Source organism: Platichthys flesus, chromosome 9, assembly GCF_949316205.1.
Source record: "Platichthys flesus chromosome 9, fPlaFle2.1, whole genome shotgun sequence".
NCBI classification, from domain to species: Eukaryota; Metazoa; Chordata; class Actinopteri; order Pleuronectiformes; family Pleuronectidae; genus Platichthys; species Platichthys flesus.
In genome coordinates this window covers 15,321,779-15,339,632 of record NC_084953.1, presented here as the reverse complement: position 1 = coordinate 15,339,632, position 17,854 = coordinate 15,321,779, and the positions used below count along the sequence as shown (strand labels likewise).

Here is a 17,854-nt window from a genome sequence, read left to right as displayed (position 1 = left end):
AAAATTATAAATTTTGTCGGACCCTCTCAGGATCTTAACTCGGGATTGGTCTAGTATCGTTTCCTTTTTGGTTTGTTGATGAAAGAAATAGAACAATACCTCAGCTAAGCTGGTGAGAGTGAAAGCGATCTGGTTAACAAATCAGAATTGGGAACCGAAAATATCCGTTGTAAAAAGACTATTACAGCTGTAGCTTTTTGAGTTCTCTTTCTAATAGAGAGAACACATCACTTTCAACAACATCCTAGTCCCATCTAAAAGGAGGTGAGTCATTTATTTGCTTTATCAGAGGTGCATCATTCGTAAGTATCAACTCCGTCACTTGTTTGCTGCAAAACTGAACCTAATCTTCAGTCAAATCAAGATGATGCCTATATTTCTTTTTGTATGTTTCAGTTGACCAATAATGAACAAGTCCATCAATGGGAGCCATTATGACTATGACTATGACAGCGATGATGACTTTCTCTGTGAAAAGGACGGTGTGGTCACATTTGGATCCTACGTCGTCCCTGTTTTCTTCTCTGTGGTGATCACACTGAGCCTCACAGGAAACATTCTTGTCCTCGTGATCCTGGCTCTGTACGAGAACCTCAGGTCCCTCACCAACATCTTCATCCTCAACCTGGCCATCTCTGACCTCATCTTCACCACCGGCCTCCCCTTCTGGGCCATCTACCACATCTGGGGGTGGATGTTTTCAAACATTCTCTGCAAAATCGTGACTTTTGTCTTCTTCATTGGGTTCTACAGCAGCGTCCTCTTCCTGACCATCATGACCATCTACAGGTACCTGGCAGTGGTCCACCCTCTCTCTGACCTGAGGATCCAAAAACTCAAAACTGGTATTTTCCTGTCCCTCCTAATGTGGATGATTAGTATTGTTGCAGCCATGCCCTCCCTGCTCTACAGCTCTGTCATCTCGATCCCCCACAAGGATAGCGACTCCTGGGGCTGTGAATACGAATCCACCCTGTGGAAAAGCATTGCTGTCTCCCAGCAGAATATTTTCTTCTTGGTTGCTTTTGTGGTGATTGGTTTCTGCTACATCCGGATACTCAGAAAAATCTCACAAACGAGATCCCACACGAAGAACCGAGCAGTGAAGCTGGTCCTCTGCATCGTGGCGGTATTCTTCATCGGCTGGGTGCCATACAACCTGGTGATATTTCTGAGGACTCTGGATGACAACTTGGTCCCACCGTTTGACGACTGTAAAGTCAGCATCCAGCTCGATTATGCGTTCCATGTGTGTCGGCTCATTGCTTTCTCCCACTGCTGCCTCAACCCTGTCTTTTATGCGTTTGTTGGTGTGAAGTTCAGGAGCCATCTGAAGTCAATGCTGCAGCAAATGTTAAGTCGGAAAAGTGCAGTCCAGGAGCCGCAGGTCAGAATGCAAAACCTCATCTCACACGGATCACTGTACTAGTTACTGACCAAGCATCATGTTTTGTAGCATTTCCTTCAGATTTTATTTAGAGCATATAAAACTGTGCATTTGGGCGAATCTACTTATTTGTTTCTGTTTGTATCAAAATCTGAATTTGACTTTCATTGTTTATTAATAAAATGTGTGTATCAGTGTTAAACATTTGTCTTAACATATCGTTTGTATGTGATGTCACGGGATAATACAAATATCATTCAGAGTGGAAGTGAAATAACTGTAGCAAATATCTTCACAGTGCAAATACTTTTTTATTAGAATTAGCGTTTTTCATCTTTTGTTTACTTTTTGGGGCAAATTTCATATAATGTGTCTTTTTATAGCTTAATCTTGTTTTTGGATTACATATATTGTGATTATGAAAGTGCTTTATTAAACACCCTATTGTGATACAAATATGCTGGTTTGTTAAAAATCTATCTATTTAATCCTCTTGTTTCTGTTAATTCATACGTAGATTTGTGTAATCTGCCTGCAGATTCCTTTGAGCAGTCCTGAAATTCCACAGAAATTTGCACGAACGGACTTCTTCTGAATTCTTCTTTGCATGCAGTGCTGGCTGTGCCACTCAACTGTCAATCAATCAATCAATCAATCAAATTGTATTTGTATAGCCCATATTCACTAATCACAATTTGTCTCTTAGCGATTTAACCAGGTGTGACGTTCTCTGCCCTTAACCATCAACAAGAGTATGGAAACTCTACAAAAACAACCTTTTAACAGGGTCAAAAGAACGTAGAAACCTCAGGGAGAGACACATGTGAGGGATCCCTCTCCCAGGACGGACAGAAGTGCAATAGATGTGTGTAAAGGACAACATCATCAAGATAAGGGTATTAGCAGCATTGATTAGAATAAACATTTTGAAGCATAACTGAAGGTCAATGAATTGATGGGTTATTGTCAGTAATGGTCGAGTATCTGAGGAGAAATACTATGTAACAAGCAGTCCTGCTGCAATCACATTCTATGGTCAGCAACCAGCAAGATCATGATCCGCTATAAAGATAGGATGCCACTATAGCCCACAGTCATTGTCAACTGCCGCCATTAAGATCCACCATCAGCTGCCACCTCGACCGTGGTCCACCACCATTTATCAGATGCCAACATGATACAGGATCCGACCATATTGGATCCACCATTACGATCTCTGACACGCGGTCCAAAGATCATAACCCACGATGTGGCTGCAGCCGCGGCCCTGGATCTGCGGATGATAAGGCAAAGGGACCCGGGGAAGAAGTCAAGTCAATAACACGTATTGATGAGATATTCATTTCTAGTTGATGTGATCAGGAATGAGAAGAGGAAGGAGAAGCTTGAAAGAGAAGCTCTGTTCTTCACAGAAGCTACTTTCTTGATTCCTGTTGTTGTGGGTTTATACCCGGGCGGCTGTGGCTGAGGGCTAGAGCGGTCGTCCTCCAACCTGAAGGTCGGCGGTTCGATCCCCAGTCTGACCCATCTGCATGCCTAAGTGCCCTTGGGCAAGATGCTGAACCCTGAATGGCCCCCCATAGAACAACAAAGTGCTGCGAATAGATGCACTGTATGAATGTGTGTGTGAATGGGTGAATGTAAAACTGTACTGTAAAGCGCTGGTCATCAAGACTAGAAAAGCGCTATATAAATACAAAACCATTTACCATTTACCATTACCCTTATGGTTGAATGCACTTGTAAGTCGCTTTGGATAAAAGCATCAGCTAAAGGAAATGTAATGTAATGTAATGGACAGTGGACTCCGAGTGTGTCGGAGTCCACTGACGTACAGATTTCCTGTGCTATGATAATAACTTTCCTGAAAAAAGTCCCATCATATCATATTATCTGCTATCAAATCTGCTTGTTGAAACAGGACTCAGGATATGGACTGTCATGAGTACTAGCGAATACCGAAACTCCTGTTGGGCAACCAGCATAACAACACACCAGCTCTTATCAGAGTTAAGACTATAAACTGCTACTTTGTCCCCGCCCTCTCTGATTTCCTCGTCATGTGAGGTGCACTTCATTCTGTTTTCCTTGAAGAGACATAAACATATATTCTTCCTTGTTGTCAGTGAGAGTCCGAGGTTGTAGGTTGACATCTCAACCTGAGGTTTGATGATACTGGATGTTGTGTAAAAACACTTCATTTTAAGGTAAGAGGAACAAACTTGTCATTGTCATTGTGTATTTAGCCATTTGCAGTTGAAGTCTCACTGTGCCCTGATTCCATGTGTGAATTTGAATGAATCAGTCTTGGAGAATGATGCTATTTGCGTGTAAGTCTACTTAAGTTTAAATACCAAACTTTTCCAAAATACACACGTTTCTTACCTTAACTGATTCAGGAAGTGAGAGTGATTTGTGATCAAACAATTGCTGTACATGGATGAGAGGGGGACTTCTCCCAGAATAAATAAAGCAATAATTAATAATTAATAGTATTTAAGTCATTATTCAAGTCTCGACTTTAGTGTTTGTTAAGGGCCTCTACATAAAATATGCTCTGATTTATGGCGCCATGCAAATAAATGTTAATGAATTTAATAATTGAATTAATAAAACATAACATTTCTAATAATATAAATATCATAGTATTATTGATGATAATTGAATAATAGTAAGAGGTTAAATAGGTTATTTTTGTATTTTATCACTGTGGCAGTATTTCAGATTGAGGAAGTAGATCTTCAGTGACTGTATATTAATGAGGAAGGCTAAATAATGATTTAAAAATTATTAAACAGATGTGGTTGTGCGTTTTGATCGGCCTTAACTTCATCACCATGGTGCTCGGGTATGCAAGTAAACCCTTCCCAGAGTCGTGCGGGTCAATGTTACCAAAGCATGGAGCTTCTCCTCAGACCACTAAACCACCGTTTGAGATACAGTACGAACAAGGCAACGATGACGAGCCAATAACAGGTACAGAGACTGTGACTTCCCTTTATCCTGGGTGTTTGTTTATCACTGTCAATCTTTGCTGCAGTGGTCAATACCTTGATTCTGCTAAGGTTATTACTAGCTCTGTCTTGACTTGCTGTTCCTCTGCCTTCACCAGGATTAATACTACTAATTGTTTTTCAGTTATTCTTAAAAGCAAGTCATCCACAAAATTCCAGGGATTTATGTTGGAGGCCCGGGAGAGAGGGACGGTGGACGAAGGAGTGCCTGTTGGCAAATTTATAATACTTAATCCGATACACACTCAACTCATGAAATGCAATGGGTTAGAAGTAAGTACATATTTCATTTAATTATTATCAAAGGCAGTCAATGCACTTTAAGTGTGTAATCCTGGTCTAAACCTTCTATTATTTCTCTGACGTTTGCTTTACTTTTCCAACTCTCCTCAGAACTCGTCTGTTATTCAAGCAAGCAATCGAGAAAAGACTTTGATCAAGGTTAACTGGACAGCGCAGGGAGCTGATCTGGACATTGCTTTCAGGTTACTTTTAATGTATTTGTACTATTTGACCGATTTCCAAAATATCTAAGTTCAAAATTGAGCAGCTCAGTTTGACTTACAGAAGGAATTTGATTTGTTCGATTTGTTTCAGAGCCACATTTCTTCAGAATGCTTTGACATTCTGGGACCGAGTGGATGTGATTGTCACCTCTGCAGGTAATGAGTTGAGTACTACACAGCCAAGTCCTACTGGAACAATTACTACAAAGATGACTACTACAACAAATAATAATGCAAACCGTCAACACTCACTGACTCGGGAGGCACGTATGAGCTGTTTAATTCTCAACCTTACAAGCATTAACATCCAGTGCAACATGCAGATATCTGTTCCAAAAAAAGTTAATTTTTCCCCTTTTTTCTCCAGGAAGGAAGTATTATATTGATGTGCACCAACTGTTTTGTTGAGATATTGATTATGGTATGATCTTTATAAACTCACTCAGTTTACAGTTACCCAATTATCCAATCAGACAGTACTTGAACTGCTCCCTCGTCGTTTTTCTCTTCAGATGGTCATCCTCCTCGACGGCTACATCTGTCTTGCTATAGATAAGGTAAGCTGTGGAGCTTTTGTTGTCATAGTTACTGCTTCTCAGTCTCCTCATCCTACATCTTCAGGTCGTAGATCAAATCACAGACATGGCAAGATGGTATACTATACCTCTAACTAACATATTGTATGACTTTTGCAGTCATAAATACTATTAAATGTTTTAGTAAATGTTGTGCATATTCTTTAAATTTAGAAAAAACGCAAGAAGTATTGTGAACCTTCATGCTATATACATATTTGGGCTCAGTATCCTGGGATTGTGTATTTGTGCCATTACAAACAGAAAAATAAATGAGCACTCATAATTGACTGTTAAGTTTTAAATGTTATTTCTCTTGCAGTGGTTTATCATATCGAGCAGTGTGTTTTGTGCAGGAGTTGAAATAGCAGCCCTGGTCTTGATTTTTGTTGGGGAATTTTATGATGTGAGTAATAAATACTGTAGCACAATATCTATTATTCACATTCTTACTGAACTCTTGTAAGTTTTTTTTTATTGTCTTTCTCTTTTTCTGTGTACGTTTTCTGTGTGTGTGTTTGTATGTGTGTGTATGTATTTAGGTCACTCTCGCAGCTTTTGTGTGTGTTGTGTCAGTGATCAACTTAATAGAGCTCACAATCGCCTCCCTGCCATTAATATGGGACTTACAGTAAGTTCAACATCTCTTCTTCCTTCTTCCTTCTTTGACCTGATCTTTAGGTGAACACTTACAATTTGTTTCTTCTGTAGAAGAAAATGGAAATGCGACATTGCTGTGACAGTGTGTTCTCTACTCCAGGTGATTTTTACAAGTAAGGAAACTCATTTGATTCTACACTTTATGAATTTTGTCCCACGAGGCAATATGGTGACATTTTGGAGAATGTGCTTACCTGTGTTCTGGCCAGGACTTAGATGAGAAGATTGGCACCACTTTGATATCTTTTATGTTTGGACTGTGTCCAATCTGCTAACGTGGAGGAGGCAGGGTTTATGATCTACACGGCAGCTATCCACCAGGGGGAGTTAGTGAGAAGCTTTGGCTTCACTTGTGTAGGGCTGTCATATCGTCCATCTTTACATACAGTCTATGGTTTCGCCTGCCTGCCCCTTTAAAACAAATTAAGGCTATTTATCTTATATAGTACTGTTCCAGACCCAAAAACATTCCAATACACAAATACCTGTAGAACTGCAAGCTTACATTTTCCCAGACACACACGTATTCTACCTCAACATGGCGAGAGACCGTTTACACAATGTCACAGCTCTTCAGAAAGGTGCCACTGCCTGTTTATTGCTCAGATTTGTATTTTTTGTCACTGATTCATTTTTTTTTACACACAGTTGCCATCATGTATGTTGGTGTTTTGAAGCTTGACGGCTGTGGGCTGACCTGGATGGTGTCTTGGCCTCTAATAGTGTTGATCACATACACACTGTGGATTTACCTGTTCATTGCCTGGGCTATCATATTCAGAAAAACAATACTGAGGAAACTTGAAAAATGTGAGTGACTCGAAGTATAACACTGTTTGTATCTAATACCATGCAGGTAATACGGTATAGATAATTTTTTTGAATCAATCTATGTTTTCTGTTACAGGGGAACAAAATGAAGGGGTGAGATCCTGGCACATTCTGGCAATATCGCACATTTTTTATTTGAACATTTTGTGTTTGTCGGGATAACTATCATAGGAGATTGGACATTATGTTGAAAATACTTGTGTCTGTTTTTAACCATTGTACCTCTTGATTTCAGTGGAACATCTGTGCAGCTAGGATGAGCGTTATTGGTGTTCCGGTGATCATCGTCGTTGGAACCATTTCCTTCACTGTAGCTATCATGGTCGGGATAGCTACGTGTTAGAAAAAAAGATCCCAGATATACTCGAAAATCTGATTCTAATTATATTAGGTTCCCACATACACATAAGGAATATGTTTTGGTAAGAAGCATGAAAGTAAAAAATATAAATTGGGGAACAGTAAATAAGTGTAATAAACTTTCAGTTTTATGCATTTTATATTTATTTGTCACAAATGTTCAGGTTTTCTACTAATGTTGGCTTTTGTAAAGGTCATAAAAATGAATGTTGATCATGTAAAACTGTTTTCATGGGTGATTCCTCTTGAGTTTAAAATACAGCACATTTATAAATAACATATAGGATTTTCATATTTATTACATGTTCTCATATTATCGATCACATTCTTAGATATTTCCAGTGCGTTCAACACCATCCAACCAGTTCTTATGAGGGAGACTTTACTCCAAATCTTATATTCATAATCATTTTCCTAACTTTACCATTGCAAACAACTATTACAATTTTACATGCTTGTCTCTTATGTTGTATTTTGTATTTAGTATTTTGTTTATCGATCTATGTGTAATGCCCTTGACATGCAGCTGTAATGTTATAATTTCTCGATAAAAGGATCAATAAAGTACATCTATCTATCTATCTTTATATTTATATTATCAGCACTTATAAGACATGTTATTGATAAGTTCATGACCTCAGCTATTTCAGGCGTCTAACCCAGGAGGTCCACAAGGACATGGTGGAAGCAAGGGAGAGTGACCCTTCCTGCAGTACGGTGAACTGAAACATGGCAGAGATCAGGCCCCCTCGATGCTCAGATCGAGGGGGCAATTGGAAGTTTGGGGTGGGCAAGTTTCATACAGTGGACCTAGTGTTGAGAGTTTTTCCAAGTTTCAAAGAATGCGTCACAGGGAAGTAATAGTATGATATGCTTAAATCTGTTCAACCCCTTCAACATCACTGCTAATTTTTATCTGTGTCTGCATTTGGGGGTTATGTTCAATTTAAATTTAAATGTAAGTAAAATACTTCCTGGGGAAAGTAAATCCACAGTTTTACACAGCTATCTGTTAATTAATGTAGCAAAGTTTGTCTCAACACGAAGCTCAATGTCATGCAGAAAAGCAGGAACTTGATCTGGGTGCATGAAAACAATATCTAAGATCCAGAAAGAAAACTAGGACTGTAATCTTCTACATGTCATTCAACTTAAAATGCATGGCTGGTGATATTTTTCATTTTTAACATCTTCCCTCTGATGAAGCCCTGAATTATAACAACTTTATCTCACTTCACTCATTGTTCTGGACCCATTAGAATTAAAAAGAGGTCACTGGTAAATAAGAGTTGTTGTCGGCGTATTTTAAAAGCAATGTCTACAGATCATTGCCCACAGTCTTGTTACTTCCTGGACATGATTTGTAAATCATTTATTTTTTATGATTCTTTGGAAATGAGAACATTTGACCTATGCCCATCTCCAGGCTGATGACTCATCCTGCTTCTGAATGGAATGTCTCAGAACAATACAGACTCTAGACTTTTATTTTCACTTCATGTGTGCTAAACTTAACACTGCCAAAGACACAAAGGACAACAGCAGGTTGGACAATTAACTCTTTCAGGTACCAAAATAGTCTTTATTGAAAATATCCAGGTCTATATATGGGCAACATCTCAGAATAACAGAATAAGAGGAATGAGTTATATCAAGTAAGAACACAATGATGCAAATTAGAACAAATTAAAGAAAGAAATCAACAAAAATGCTTGTTTGAGTTCAGAAGTTGTCGTCAAAGAGTGTCAGAGTCAGATGACTGATGAGTCTAATCATCTCCATGTCAGTATTTAAGGCACATTGTGATATTCTGTCAAAATATTTGTACAAATTCAAAAAACCTGTGTTTTTACAACATAACTACATTTTGGTGGTAAAACAGACCTTTTTAAATCCTATATACATATATATAGATATCCAATCTAAAAAAGTCAAACAACATATATACAAATTCAACAAAAACAAAAGATATAAAAGTTGTATCTTTTTAAAAGCCAGTACTCTCGATTTGAGGGCTAGTAAATGAAAAACCTTTTCAGTGCAAATCCATTCCAGTTGTGTGCACAAGATAATTAAAAGAAGGGATGCACACATTAGACAGAAATATAAAGCATGTCATCAGTTGTCTCTGAGATTTGGTAAAGACAAGAAATATGAGTTAAAAAAAAGTTAACTTTAACAGGAGGACCCAGTGTAATTCTTCACCATTTAACCTTAACGCTTTTGGCTTGGACCATGGACTGTTTGCAAAGATGGTGACAGTTTGGTTTTAATAGTCTGGACTGTCAATCAAGTCCACTATTCTAGCATCAGACAACTGAGTCACAAGATGGCCACGTTCATATCCGGGAAGTTTTGGCTTCAATCTGGTTAGTGAGAAGAAGGGGAGACACTTTGTTCATCTTTATATTCAATCTATGGGTTGGACATGGAAATTCAATTGAAGAAAGTGCTTTGCATCTTGTTATATGTTAAATCTACGGGAGAAATGGACCAAATTCCCCTGTTTGAAGTGGAATGATGATTCAACACCATTTGATTCAGCCTGATGCAAAGCCTGCACAAGTAAACACATTTAATTAAAAACTGCGCTGAGCATCTCGGAAGCAGTTAAACTGATCACACATAGGACAGCAGCTTAAGTACAATTTTATCTCTGACAGAGAGAGATTAATACCATTTTCAACTCTTTCAAATCAAGTCTATATGTGAATTATCACAGCACACACATTATACTTCCATTTTACGTTTGTTTCCTAGCTTCTGCACTGTGCCAAAAAGTGTCAGGCTGGCCCAGAGTGGTATCCTGGTTTCTTCAGAGAAGCCAGCGTGGTTTACGAGCATCCTCTCTTCTCTACTTCCTTCTCAGACACTACAGGCAAAACAAGGTGCGAGATGCGGCTCCACAGGCCACCGTACTTGTTATTGTCCATCTCATTGAAGGAGGTTTGGTTGCTGGAGCCCACCAGCCTCTCCTTTAGATAGTCTTGCACCATCTCGTCCACATCCTTCAGACTCTGCTCACTGCTAACCTCGTCCTGAGGTAGCAGCACAGTAAACAACAAGAACACCTGCTTGTACGCGGCATTCTCGTGGTCACAGTAGCGGTAAAAAATTAGGGTAGAGCTTGGAGGTAGCTCTTCAAAGCGATGGATGATTGCCACCGGTTTATCACCTTCAAAGGCCTCCTTCAGTTGGCTGTCAATGGCCAGCTTCACTTCATCGCTGGCCTGACTGGCTTTGCTGGCTCCATCGATTTGGAGGACGGAGGTTTTGTTGACAGACGAGAAGGCGGAGGCCAGGCCCTGAGCGAGGCAGTGCAGCGTCCTCTCAGCACTGCGGCCAGCGGTGAAAATCAGACTCACCGGCTCTGTGGGCTGGGCTGTTCTCAGGTGCTTCCCCAGGTGTATCATGCTCCTTTTCCACAACTCTGGACGCTGACTGGGGAATTGAGCCTCGAGAAGAGACAACTGATCAGCAAACACATCTGGCTCATCAGCCCTGGATATATGACCTTTTAGGTCTGCGACCATTCTGAGGATAGGGAATTTCTTGAATGCCAGGAAGGCGACAGTACCAAGCAGCACCAGGCCAACCAAACACCAGAAATACCACATGCAACCTGAAAGGACACAATTCAGTTATTGTATAGAAATTAATGTCATAAGAAAAACAAGTATCTTTGAGCGTAAAGATATTATAATTACCCTGAGAAGAATTTCTGGAGCTTTTCTTGATGACTTCTGTTTTCTTTTTCCCTCCTACAAGAGAAAATCTCATTTAAATAAGTTTCACAGCCATGTTAGATTTTGTCAAGACTGTAAAATTCTGTTAAAGACGCATTACCTTTTTTCTTGGGCTTTACCGATTCTTTTTGAATTGGAATGTGTCTCAAACGTTGATGCACTGACATGGATTTCTCTGATGACGGGTAAACGCCTGGGCTCACGTCGTTAACTGTGGGAATAGCTATAGATGAGGAAGAATTAATTACTGTAGAAATTGAAAGTCATCAGAACGTGAGTTCAGTGTAATCTTTTCTTGATTAAAAATACCAGCTGTCTTGGCAATGGCCTCCATCCTTTTCTTGTACTCAGCCATGCTGGTCGTGGTAGTGGGCACATCATGGCTGTTCACCAATGATCTGTGTTGCACAGCAGACTTGGTGGGGGCTGCCGGTCCTTTGGTTGATGAGTTTACTGAACACAAACAAATCCGGTCAGGCCAACTGTATTATTCACCCAAAATACAATATTTACCATGTATAAGAAATCTAGGGCCGTTTCATACCTCTTTTGGTTTCCAACAAGTCTGCCTCTTCACTTGCAACCTGGGGTCGGCGGTATTCGTGTAACACTACACGAGGGTGTAAATTCACATCTCCAATGGTACCTGTTTTAAACAGAGTGAAAACCTTAATGACTTCAAACATCCAACCGCTTCTCATCAGATTTGATGCCGCTGAGTCGTGTGAAAATAAAAGGTAAGAGGTGTCTAACTATGTTAATTGTAAAGTGACCAGAGAGCAAAGTAGGCCAAGACATTAAGATGCCACGTCTGCTTAGATTGGGGGAGTAATTCAAAATTTGGGGTGGGCAACTTTTCACACAGTGAAAATATACAAGGCAATAAAAAGAATTCTGATTCTGATTCTGAGAGTTTCAAAGTTAAAAAGAACGCGTCACAATAGGAAATTCAACAGAGACGTGATTAAATAATCATAAACACACTCCATCTACTACCTCCATACCTGGAAAATTTTCTGCATGATATATAAAATGTTGCAATTATTCTGTTGTTATATAGTAAATTTTACATTTATTTCATTTCACTGTACAGTTTTGCACTAAATGACTTACTTCTAAATGTCCCTCTATTGCTCTACTTTGAGTTTGGAATGCACCAAACACCAAGAAAAATTGCTTGTATATTGATTCTGATGACTAATATATGTTCCATTAACTCTTTAGTATTATTAATAGAAATAGGTCACCTAAATTGAGTTACATTGAGCGTTCCATTCCGATTTATGTTGAGTGAAATGAAAACAAAGTAAATACATAAAAGATGTATGACAGAGCCCGGACCTTGGTAGAGTTTAGATGGACAAGTGCCATGAGAAGATTCCTGATTGTAAGCGACTGTTTCCTGCTCCTGGTTATTCTTCAGATCTCCAGCTGACTCCTGGACATCCATCTCGGTCCCATCATCAACACCACCATCATCATCACATCCCGCTGGTCCTCCAGTCTCCAGCCGGCTCTTCTTGCCCGGGGACTCTGTGGAGGAGGGGTCGGGGGTTAGCGTTAGGCGGACTGTGGATTCACTGTCACTGTCACTTCCAAGTGGAGCATCTCACCTTCATCCTCAGAGCCATTCTCCTGATCTCCGGACCCATTGACTGCTGCAGCAGGACCCGGTCTCCCTGAGCCCCTCTTGGTCCTCTTCAGCGGACCCCTGGGGGTCGGTTCAAAACCCAGCGCTGCGGAGGAAACAGTAAGACACACTTTGACGTGAGGGCGTCCGGAAGCATTACAGGGTGAATAAAAGTGCAAAGGAGCCAAAGTCTACAGCAATAAAAGCAGCTAACACGACTCGGAGCAGAACTCCAATGGGTGATGGTCTTAAACTTTGGTGGGCTATAGTTAGCTAGCTTCGCGGGCTAAGCTAGCTAGCTGTCACAGCGGAGCGTGTGCTCACCTTTAGAGGATGACTGCCGCGTAGATCGCCTCAGGGACCGAGACGCGTTGCTTTCAGAATCCTTGGACTCCATCTATGATTACAGCTGAACTGGGCGACGCACTCACACAAATAAAACATTAATGAAATAACACGACGGGCATTTCCTGTGTTTATGGAGGAAGAGATTTTGAAAGCGTACGCCACTGATCACCGGAAATGATCTCCGTAGAAACAAGAGCCCCGCCGAAGGTTCCGCCAGAGCGGGTTGGCGCTGTCAGTGCAATACAGGAACACAGAAGCCATAAGGAAATGGTTCGCGGGTCCTTTTCCATGGCAATGTGATCTTTGGCTCGTCTGGTATGACGTTGCAAACAAAAGTAGGTTTAATCGCGGGCTTCACAGATTTAAACCGTAGCTCTGCAAAGTAATGGCTCTTTATAATTATTATAGTTAGCCGCTAGCAAGTTAGCTAATCTACAGCTAGCTAGATACTTGCATGGCTCACACAGCTAATTCAATGTGTTTTATTTTGAGACTGAGCATGATTTGTTTAGCATGTTTATCTTCTTCAAATGATTCTCAGTGGATGACCAGAGGAGACCGTGTTAAAGGGAAATGTGAGTCAGCATGTTCACATGAAGGCGCTTCCCTCGTAGCTTGGTTCGGACTTTGAACGGGTGAGAGAATCAGTGGAGTTGTATTTCATCAAAACTCCCACTTATGTCACGCAGCTCTGAAGACTGCAGTCAACCATTGAGAGTGACGTGTCCCTTCTCAAAGAAATGGCAGAGCAGGAGACGGAGACCAGCCAGCAGCTCCAATCAGTCCCTGACACAGGTATCGACCATGTTGGATCAGCATACTTACAACACGTTCACATCAGTGTCGTAAATTAGTGACATTTTCTTCTTTGTCTCACAGAAAAACCGAAAGACGATAGAAATCCCTTACCTGTGGTCAATCAGGAAAACAACATCGTGAAGGAAGACTTGGATGACAACATAACCAAGCCAGGTAACTCCAGTCAGTGTGTCTTAATAAATGTGTGTCTGCATCTACTATACTAATCAAATATGGCCTCTGTCTCATGTAACATCACCGTTCTTCTACAGCCGCACACACAAATGAAGAGACTAAAGACGACACTAATGAACCCGCAAACAAAGAGCCCACAGTGCAGGCTGATGATAAAAGTAAGTAAACAGGTGGATATCTGTGTTTGATTTCTGTCAATAATTTTTCATAAATAATCCTTCATCTGCAGCGAGAAATCCAAAAAGTGATTCAGGTGTTAATTGTATTAACTGGAGCCAGGGCTTTACTGAAGTGGACCTGATGTACAACCCCATGGTGTAGAAGACAAACAAAATATCATTGCTTTCTGTTTTGCGGTGTTGCCATGAAAACTTCTGTACCTGACTTGTTATATATTAATTAAAGAAAAATAAATCATTCTGGCCATATGTCAAATCTGGAATAGACATGCAATAAAATTATTCTTATTTTACAGGGGAAGAGCTCACTGAGAAGAAAGCACCTGAGGAGACCAGCTCACCAGCCCTGGATCCAGTAAACACTGACCAATCAGATGGATTCACAGGTGGACCTGATGTACTTCCACATCAAGATCAAGACAAACCAAAAGACGATACAAATTCCTTACATCAGGAACGCAACATCGTGACGGAAGACTCGGATGACAACATAACCAAGCCAGGTGAATAGTAATTCAGTCAGTGTGTCTTAATAAATGTGTGTCTGCATCTACTATACTAATCAAGTATGGCCTCTGTCTCATCTAACATCACTGTACTTCCACAGCCGCACAAACAAATGAAGAGACTAAAGACGACACTAATGAATCGACAAACAGAGAGCCCACAGTGCAGGCTGATGATAAAAGTAAGTAATTGGGTTGATATCTGTGTTTTGATTTCTGTCAAATAATCTTTCTTAAAGAAGCATTCATCTGCAGCAAGAAATCAAACAAATGATTCAGGTGTTAACTGTATAAACCCGGGCCAGGGCAGAGATTGTGGTGTGAGGACTGTGCAATGATTGAGAGCTTTATTGAAGAGGACCTGATGTACAACCCCATGGTGTTGAAGACAAACAAAATAGTACTGCTTTCTGTTTTGGGGTGTTGCCATGAAAACTTATGTACCTGACTTGTTATACAGTAAATTAAAGAAAAACAAATCGTTCTGGCCTTATGTCAAATCTGAGATAGACATTACAATTTGTTTCTTATTATTTTACAGGGGAAGACCTCACTGAGGAGAACGCACCTGACGAGACCAGCTCACCAGCCCTGGATCCAGTGAACGCTGACCAATCAGATGGACCTGGTGTTCATCCACATGATGATGAAGACATCGAAAATGAAGCTGCAGGGGGTGAGTTGGACTTTTATCCTTTCTGACATTTTGCTAATGTTTCACTTTGTTTTGGAATACTGAGCTTCTCTTTGTCCCAACACAACAGGCAGGGTTAACCACCTGGATGCCATTTTCTTTTCCTTTAAGTTTATGTTAACCTGTGATCCCTCACTGCTTAGATCATGGAAGAAGTCCAGAGCATGATTCCCCTGAACTGGAAAGGTTGCACACGAAAGAAGCAGAGAAAGAGATGCATAAGCAGAGAATACCTGTTGAAACCATCAAGTCAGTTTCTCTGGAGAGTGTTGAACGCCCAGCTACAGACTACATCGGAATTCTTCGGGGTAATCTTGTGACTTTTCCCTTATTGTTTATCTTCTTAAGACTAGTCAGTATTCATTTGGGAAGAGAACGCAACAGCGCCACACAGTTCCAAGTCTTGGAAAGCGGGGCTCAGCTATGGAACTGCAACGAGCCCTGTAATGCCTGACAGTAACGTCTCTCCATGTCAGCTGTAGAATGTGTATTATTCAACAGAGTAGTTTCTTAACAGAATCAAACAACTAAAATTAAAAAATGAGTCAGTGTGTGTGTGTAAACTAGAATTATTTTAAAATCAGTTCTTCTTATGTTCTCATATTTTGAGAACTCGGTCAGGAGGTGTTACAATGTTACCCTCATTCAATGTTATTATTCTGATACCTTATTTAGCTTATTAATAGATTTAGATAAATTCTCTTCTCTATCAAATAAATTGTCTCTACATTTTGGGGGTCTTCAATTACATTTAAAAGCTCTTTAAAAGCATAACATTTTCCCTTAAATCTGTTGCAAGAACCCTGGATGATTATTAGACTATCTTGATGATTGTTGCAAATAATAGATGCTTTAACATTGTGTGTTTTATGTAGTATTTGATGCTCAATATTTAGAAGCAGAAAATAACTTGTGAATTACTCTTTCCATAGATAATGTGTGGGTTCTGACAGCAGTGGCAGTTGTTGTAGTAGCTGCTCTTCTTGCCATTAACCTGAGGCCCTCCAGCCCCCCTGAGACTCCACGTGAGGAAAGCAAGGTAGACGTCTTCCTCAGGCAAATTGAAAAAGTGAAGGCTCAGTTCCCTAACCAGCGTGCAGAGCTCTGGAAAAGGAGCAGGATCCACCTGCTGAGGCACCTCCACACCGCCTACCCCACAGCGCCAGTGAGTCTCATCCTGACGGCCGGCCTCAGAGCAGAGAGGACAATGCACTGCCTGGCTCAGGGCCTGGCCTCCTCACTATCTTCGGCGCTCAATGCCTCCTACCTGCAAATCAATGGAAGCAGCGAAGCCAGCCAGGACAGCGACCAGGTCAAACTGGACATCGATCGGAAGCTGCAAAGGGCTTTCGAGGGGGACAAACCTGTGGCCATCATCCACCGCTTCGAGGAGCTGCCTCCAGGATCCACTCTCATTTTCTATCGCTACTGTGACCACGAGAACGCTGCCTACAAGGAGTCTTCTCTGATCTTCACAGTGCTGCTGGAGGAAGAAGAGGAGATTCATGCCAAACTTCATTTGAATGCTGTGGAGGAGATGGTGGACGACCACCTCAAGAAGAAGTTCCTCTCTCATGATCACCCAGTGTCTTTTGACAGGATGGACATTGATAAGTACGGTGGACTGTGGAGCCGCATTTCTCACCTTATCCTCCCGGTGGCAGCAGAGCACAGGATAGAACATGAAGGATGCCAGATTATCAATCACATTTGAACTTTAACTCCAAATACAATACTAATGCAACTGTATCAGGTCGGGCACTGGAGGACTCTGGTCATTGTGGAGTCTGTACAGTCGTTTTAAATACCCAAAGGTTTCTTTTTGTAATGAAGCTCACTTCAGATGAAGGCATCCTGTAGAAAAATCAAGACACTTAAGATAATTACGGGATATTTTCTGATATTAATTGAAAGTTTGATAAAACACTGTGGCACTTTATTAGTTTTTGAATAAATGTAATTATAGATCTAATCGTGGGAGTTATGAGGATTTTACAGTGTATGAACAACTTGTATGATAACCACTGCAATGTGTGTCATTGTTAAAAGTTGTATAATGGGACTTGTTTTGTCATGTCAAACAAACAAAAAACACCACACAACTATTAATTTGGTATCTCAACACAGGGTTGGTTTTTATGACAGTTTTTTTTTGTCTTTAAACATTTCATGTGCAATGTTTGTATATGTATGCTCATAAGAGAGAAATAAGTACAGTATGAAACGTGCCTTACAGTACAAATAAACTCAAGTTCCCATATCGCTTGATTTTTCATTTAAAGTGTGTTGTTGCCTTGCTGCAGGTAGAGGGCAGCAACTCCCTGCAGCTGAGAGCAGTCTGTTGCAACAGCCTAAACATCCCTGAACATCAAATGAAAGTACATCAGGCTGCAAAAATAAAAAAAACAAGAAATATGACTTTGAG

The 17,854-nt window shown here is 40.5% G+C and overlaps 5 protein-coding genes across 7 annotated transcripts in view; 3 read left to right on the top strand and 2 right to left on the bottom strand.

The window, feature by feature from the left end:
- Nucleotides 1-17,854, bottom strand: part of LOC133960228 (cytochrome b-c1 complex subunit 6, mitochondrial) — a 90,363-nt gene that overhangs the window by 70,971 nt on the left and 1,538 nt on the right. The window lies entirely within an intron of this gene.
- On the top strand, nucleotides 257-2,121 carry xcr1a.1 (chemokine (C motif) receptor 1a, duplicate 1). Its single transcript, XM_062395799.1, has one exon. It carries the CDS (start codon nucleotides 407-409, stop codon nucleotides 1,427-1,429), a length of 1,023 nt encoding a protein of 340 aa, XP_062251783.1. The 5' UTR covers nucleotides 257-406; the 3' UTR covers nucleotides 1,430-2,121.
- LOC133960313 (putative ferric-chelate reductase 1) lies at nucleotides 3,479-7,912 on the top strand. Its single transcript, XM_062394815.1, has 13 exons — nucleotides 3,479-3,594; nucleotides 4,186-4,363; nucleotides 4,526-4,674; nucleotides 4,795-4,886; nucleotides 4,999-5,170; nucleotides 5,275-5,328; nucleotides 5,420-5,464; nucleotides 5,805-5,888; nucleotides 6,025-6,113; nucleotides 6,197-6,255; nucleotides 6,791-6,952; nucleotides 7,050-7,066; nucleotides 7,209-7,912. Exons 2-13 carry the CDS (start codon nucleotides 4,186-4,188, stop codon nucleotides 7,314-7,316), a joined length of 1,209 nt encoding a protein of 402 aa, XP_062250799.1. The 5' UTR covers nucleotides 3,479-3,594; the 3' UTR covers nucleotides 7,317-7,912.
- Nucleotides 8,895-13,222, bottom strand: LOC133960224 (torsin-1A-interacting protein 2-like). The gene is made up of 8 exons (XM_062394687.1): nucleotides 13,034-13,222; nucleotides 12,693-12,815; nucleotides 12,421-12,612; nucleotides 11,624-11,725; nucleotides 11,389-11,532; nucleotides 11,180-11,302; nucleotides 11,041-11,094; nucleotides 8,895-10,955 (listed from the first exon to the last, which is right to left on the bottom strand). Exons 1-8 carry the CDS (start codon nucleotides 13,104-13,106, stop codon nucleotides 10,168-10,170), a joined length of 1,599 nt encoding a protein of 532 aa, XP_062250671.1. The 5' UTR covers nucleotides 13,107-13,222; the 3' UTR covers nucleotides 8,895-10,167.
- Nucleotides 13,240-17,689, top strand: LOC133960223 (torsin-1A-interacting protein 2-like). Of its 3 annotated transcripts, none has more exons than XM_062394686.1 (9): nucleotides 13,240-13,392; nucleotides 13,747-13,852; nucleotides 13,937-14,029; nucleotides 14,128-14,208; nucleotides 14,526-14,732; nucleotides 14,837-14,917; nucleotides 15,277-15,411; nucleotides 15,573-15,737; nucleotides 16,362-17,689. In XM_062394686.1, the coding sequence occupies exons 2-9, from the start codon at nucleotides 13,798-13,800 to the stop codon at nucleotides 17,141-17,143; spliced, it is 1,599 nt and encodes a 532-aa protein (XP_062250670.1). In that variant the 5' UTR covers nucleotides 13,240-13,392; nucleotides 13,747-13,797; the 3' UTR covers nucleotides 17,144-17,689. The 3 variants fall into 3 exon arrangements, with proteins under 3 accessions (XP_062250670.1, XP_062250668.1, XP_062250669.1); XM_062394684.1 differs by having other exon boundaries at nucleotides 13,937-14,038; XM_062394685.1 differs by lacking the exon at nucleotides 13,240-13,392 and adding an exon at nucleotides 13,478-13,632 and having other exon boundaries at nucleotides 13,937-14,038.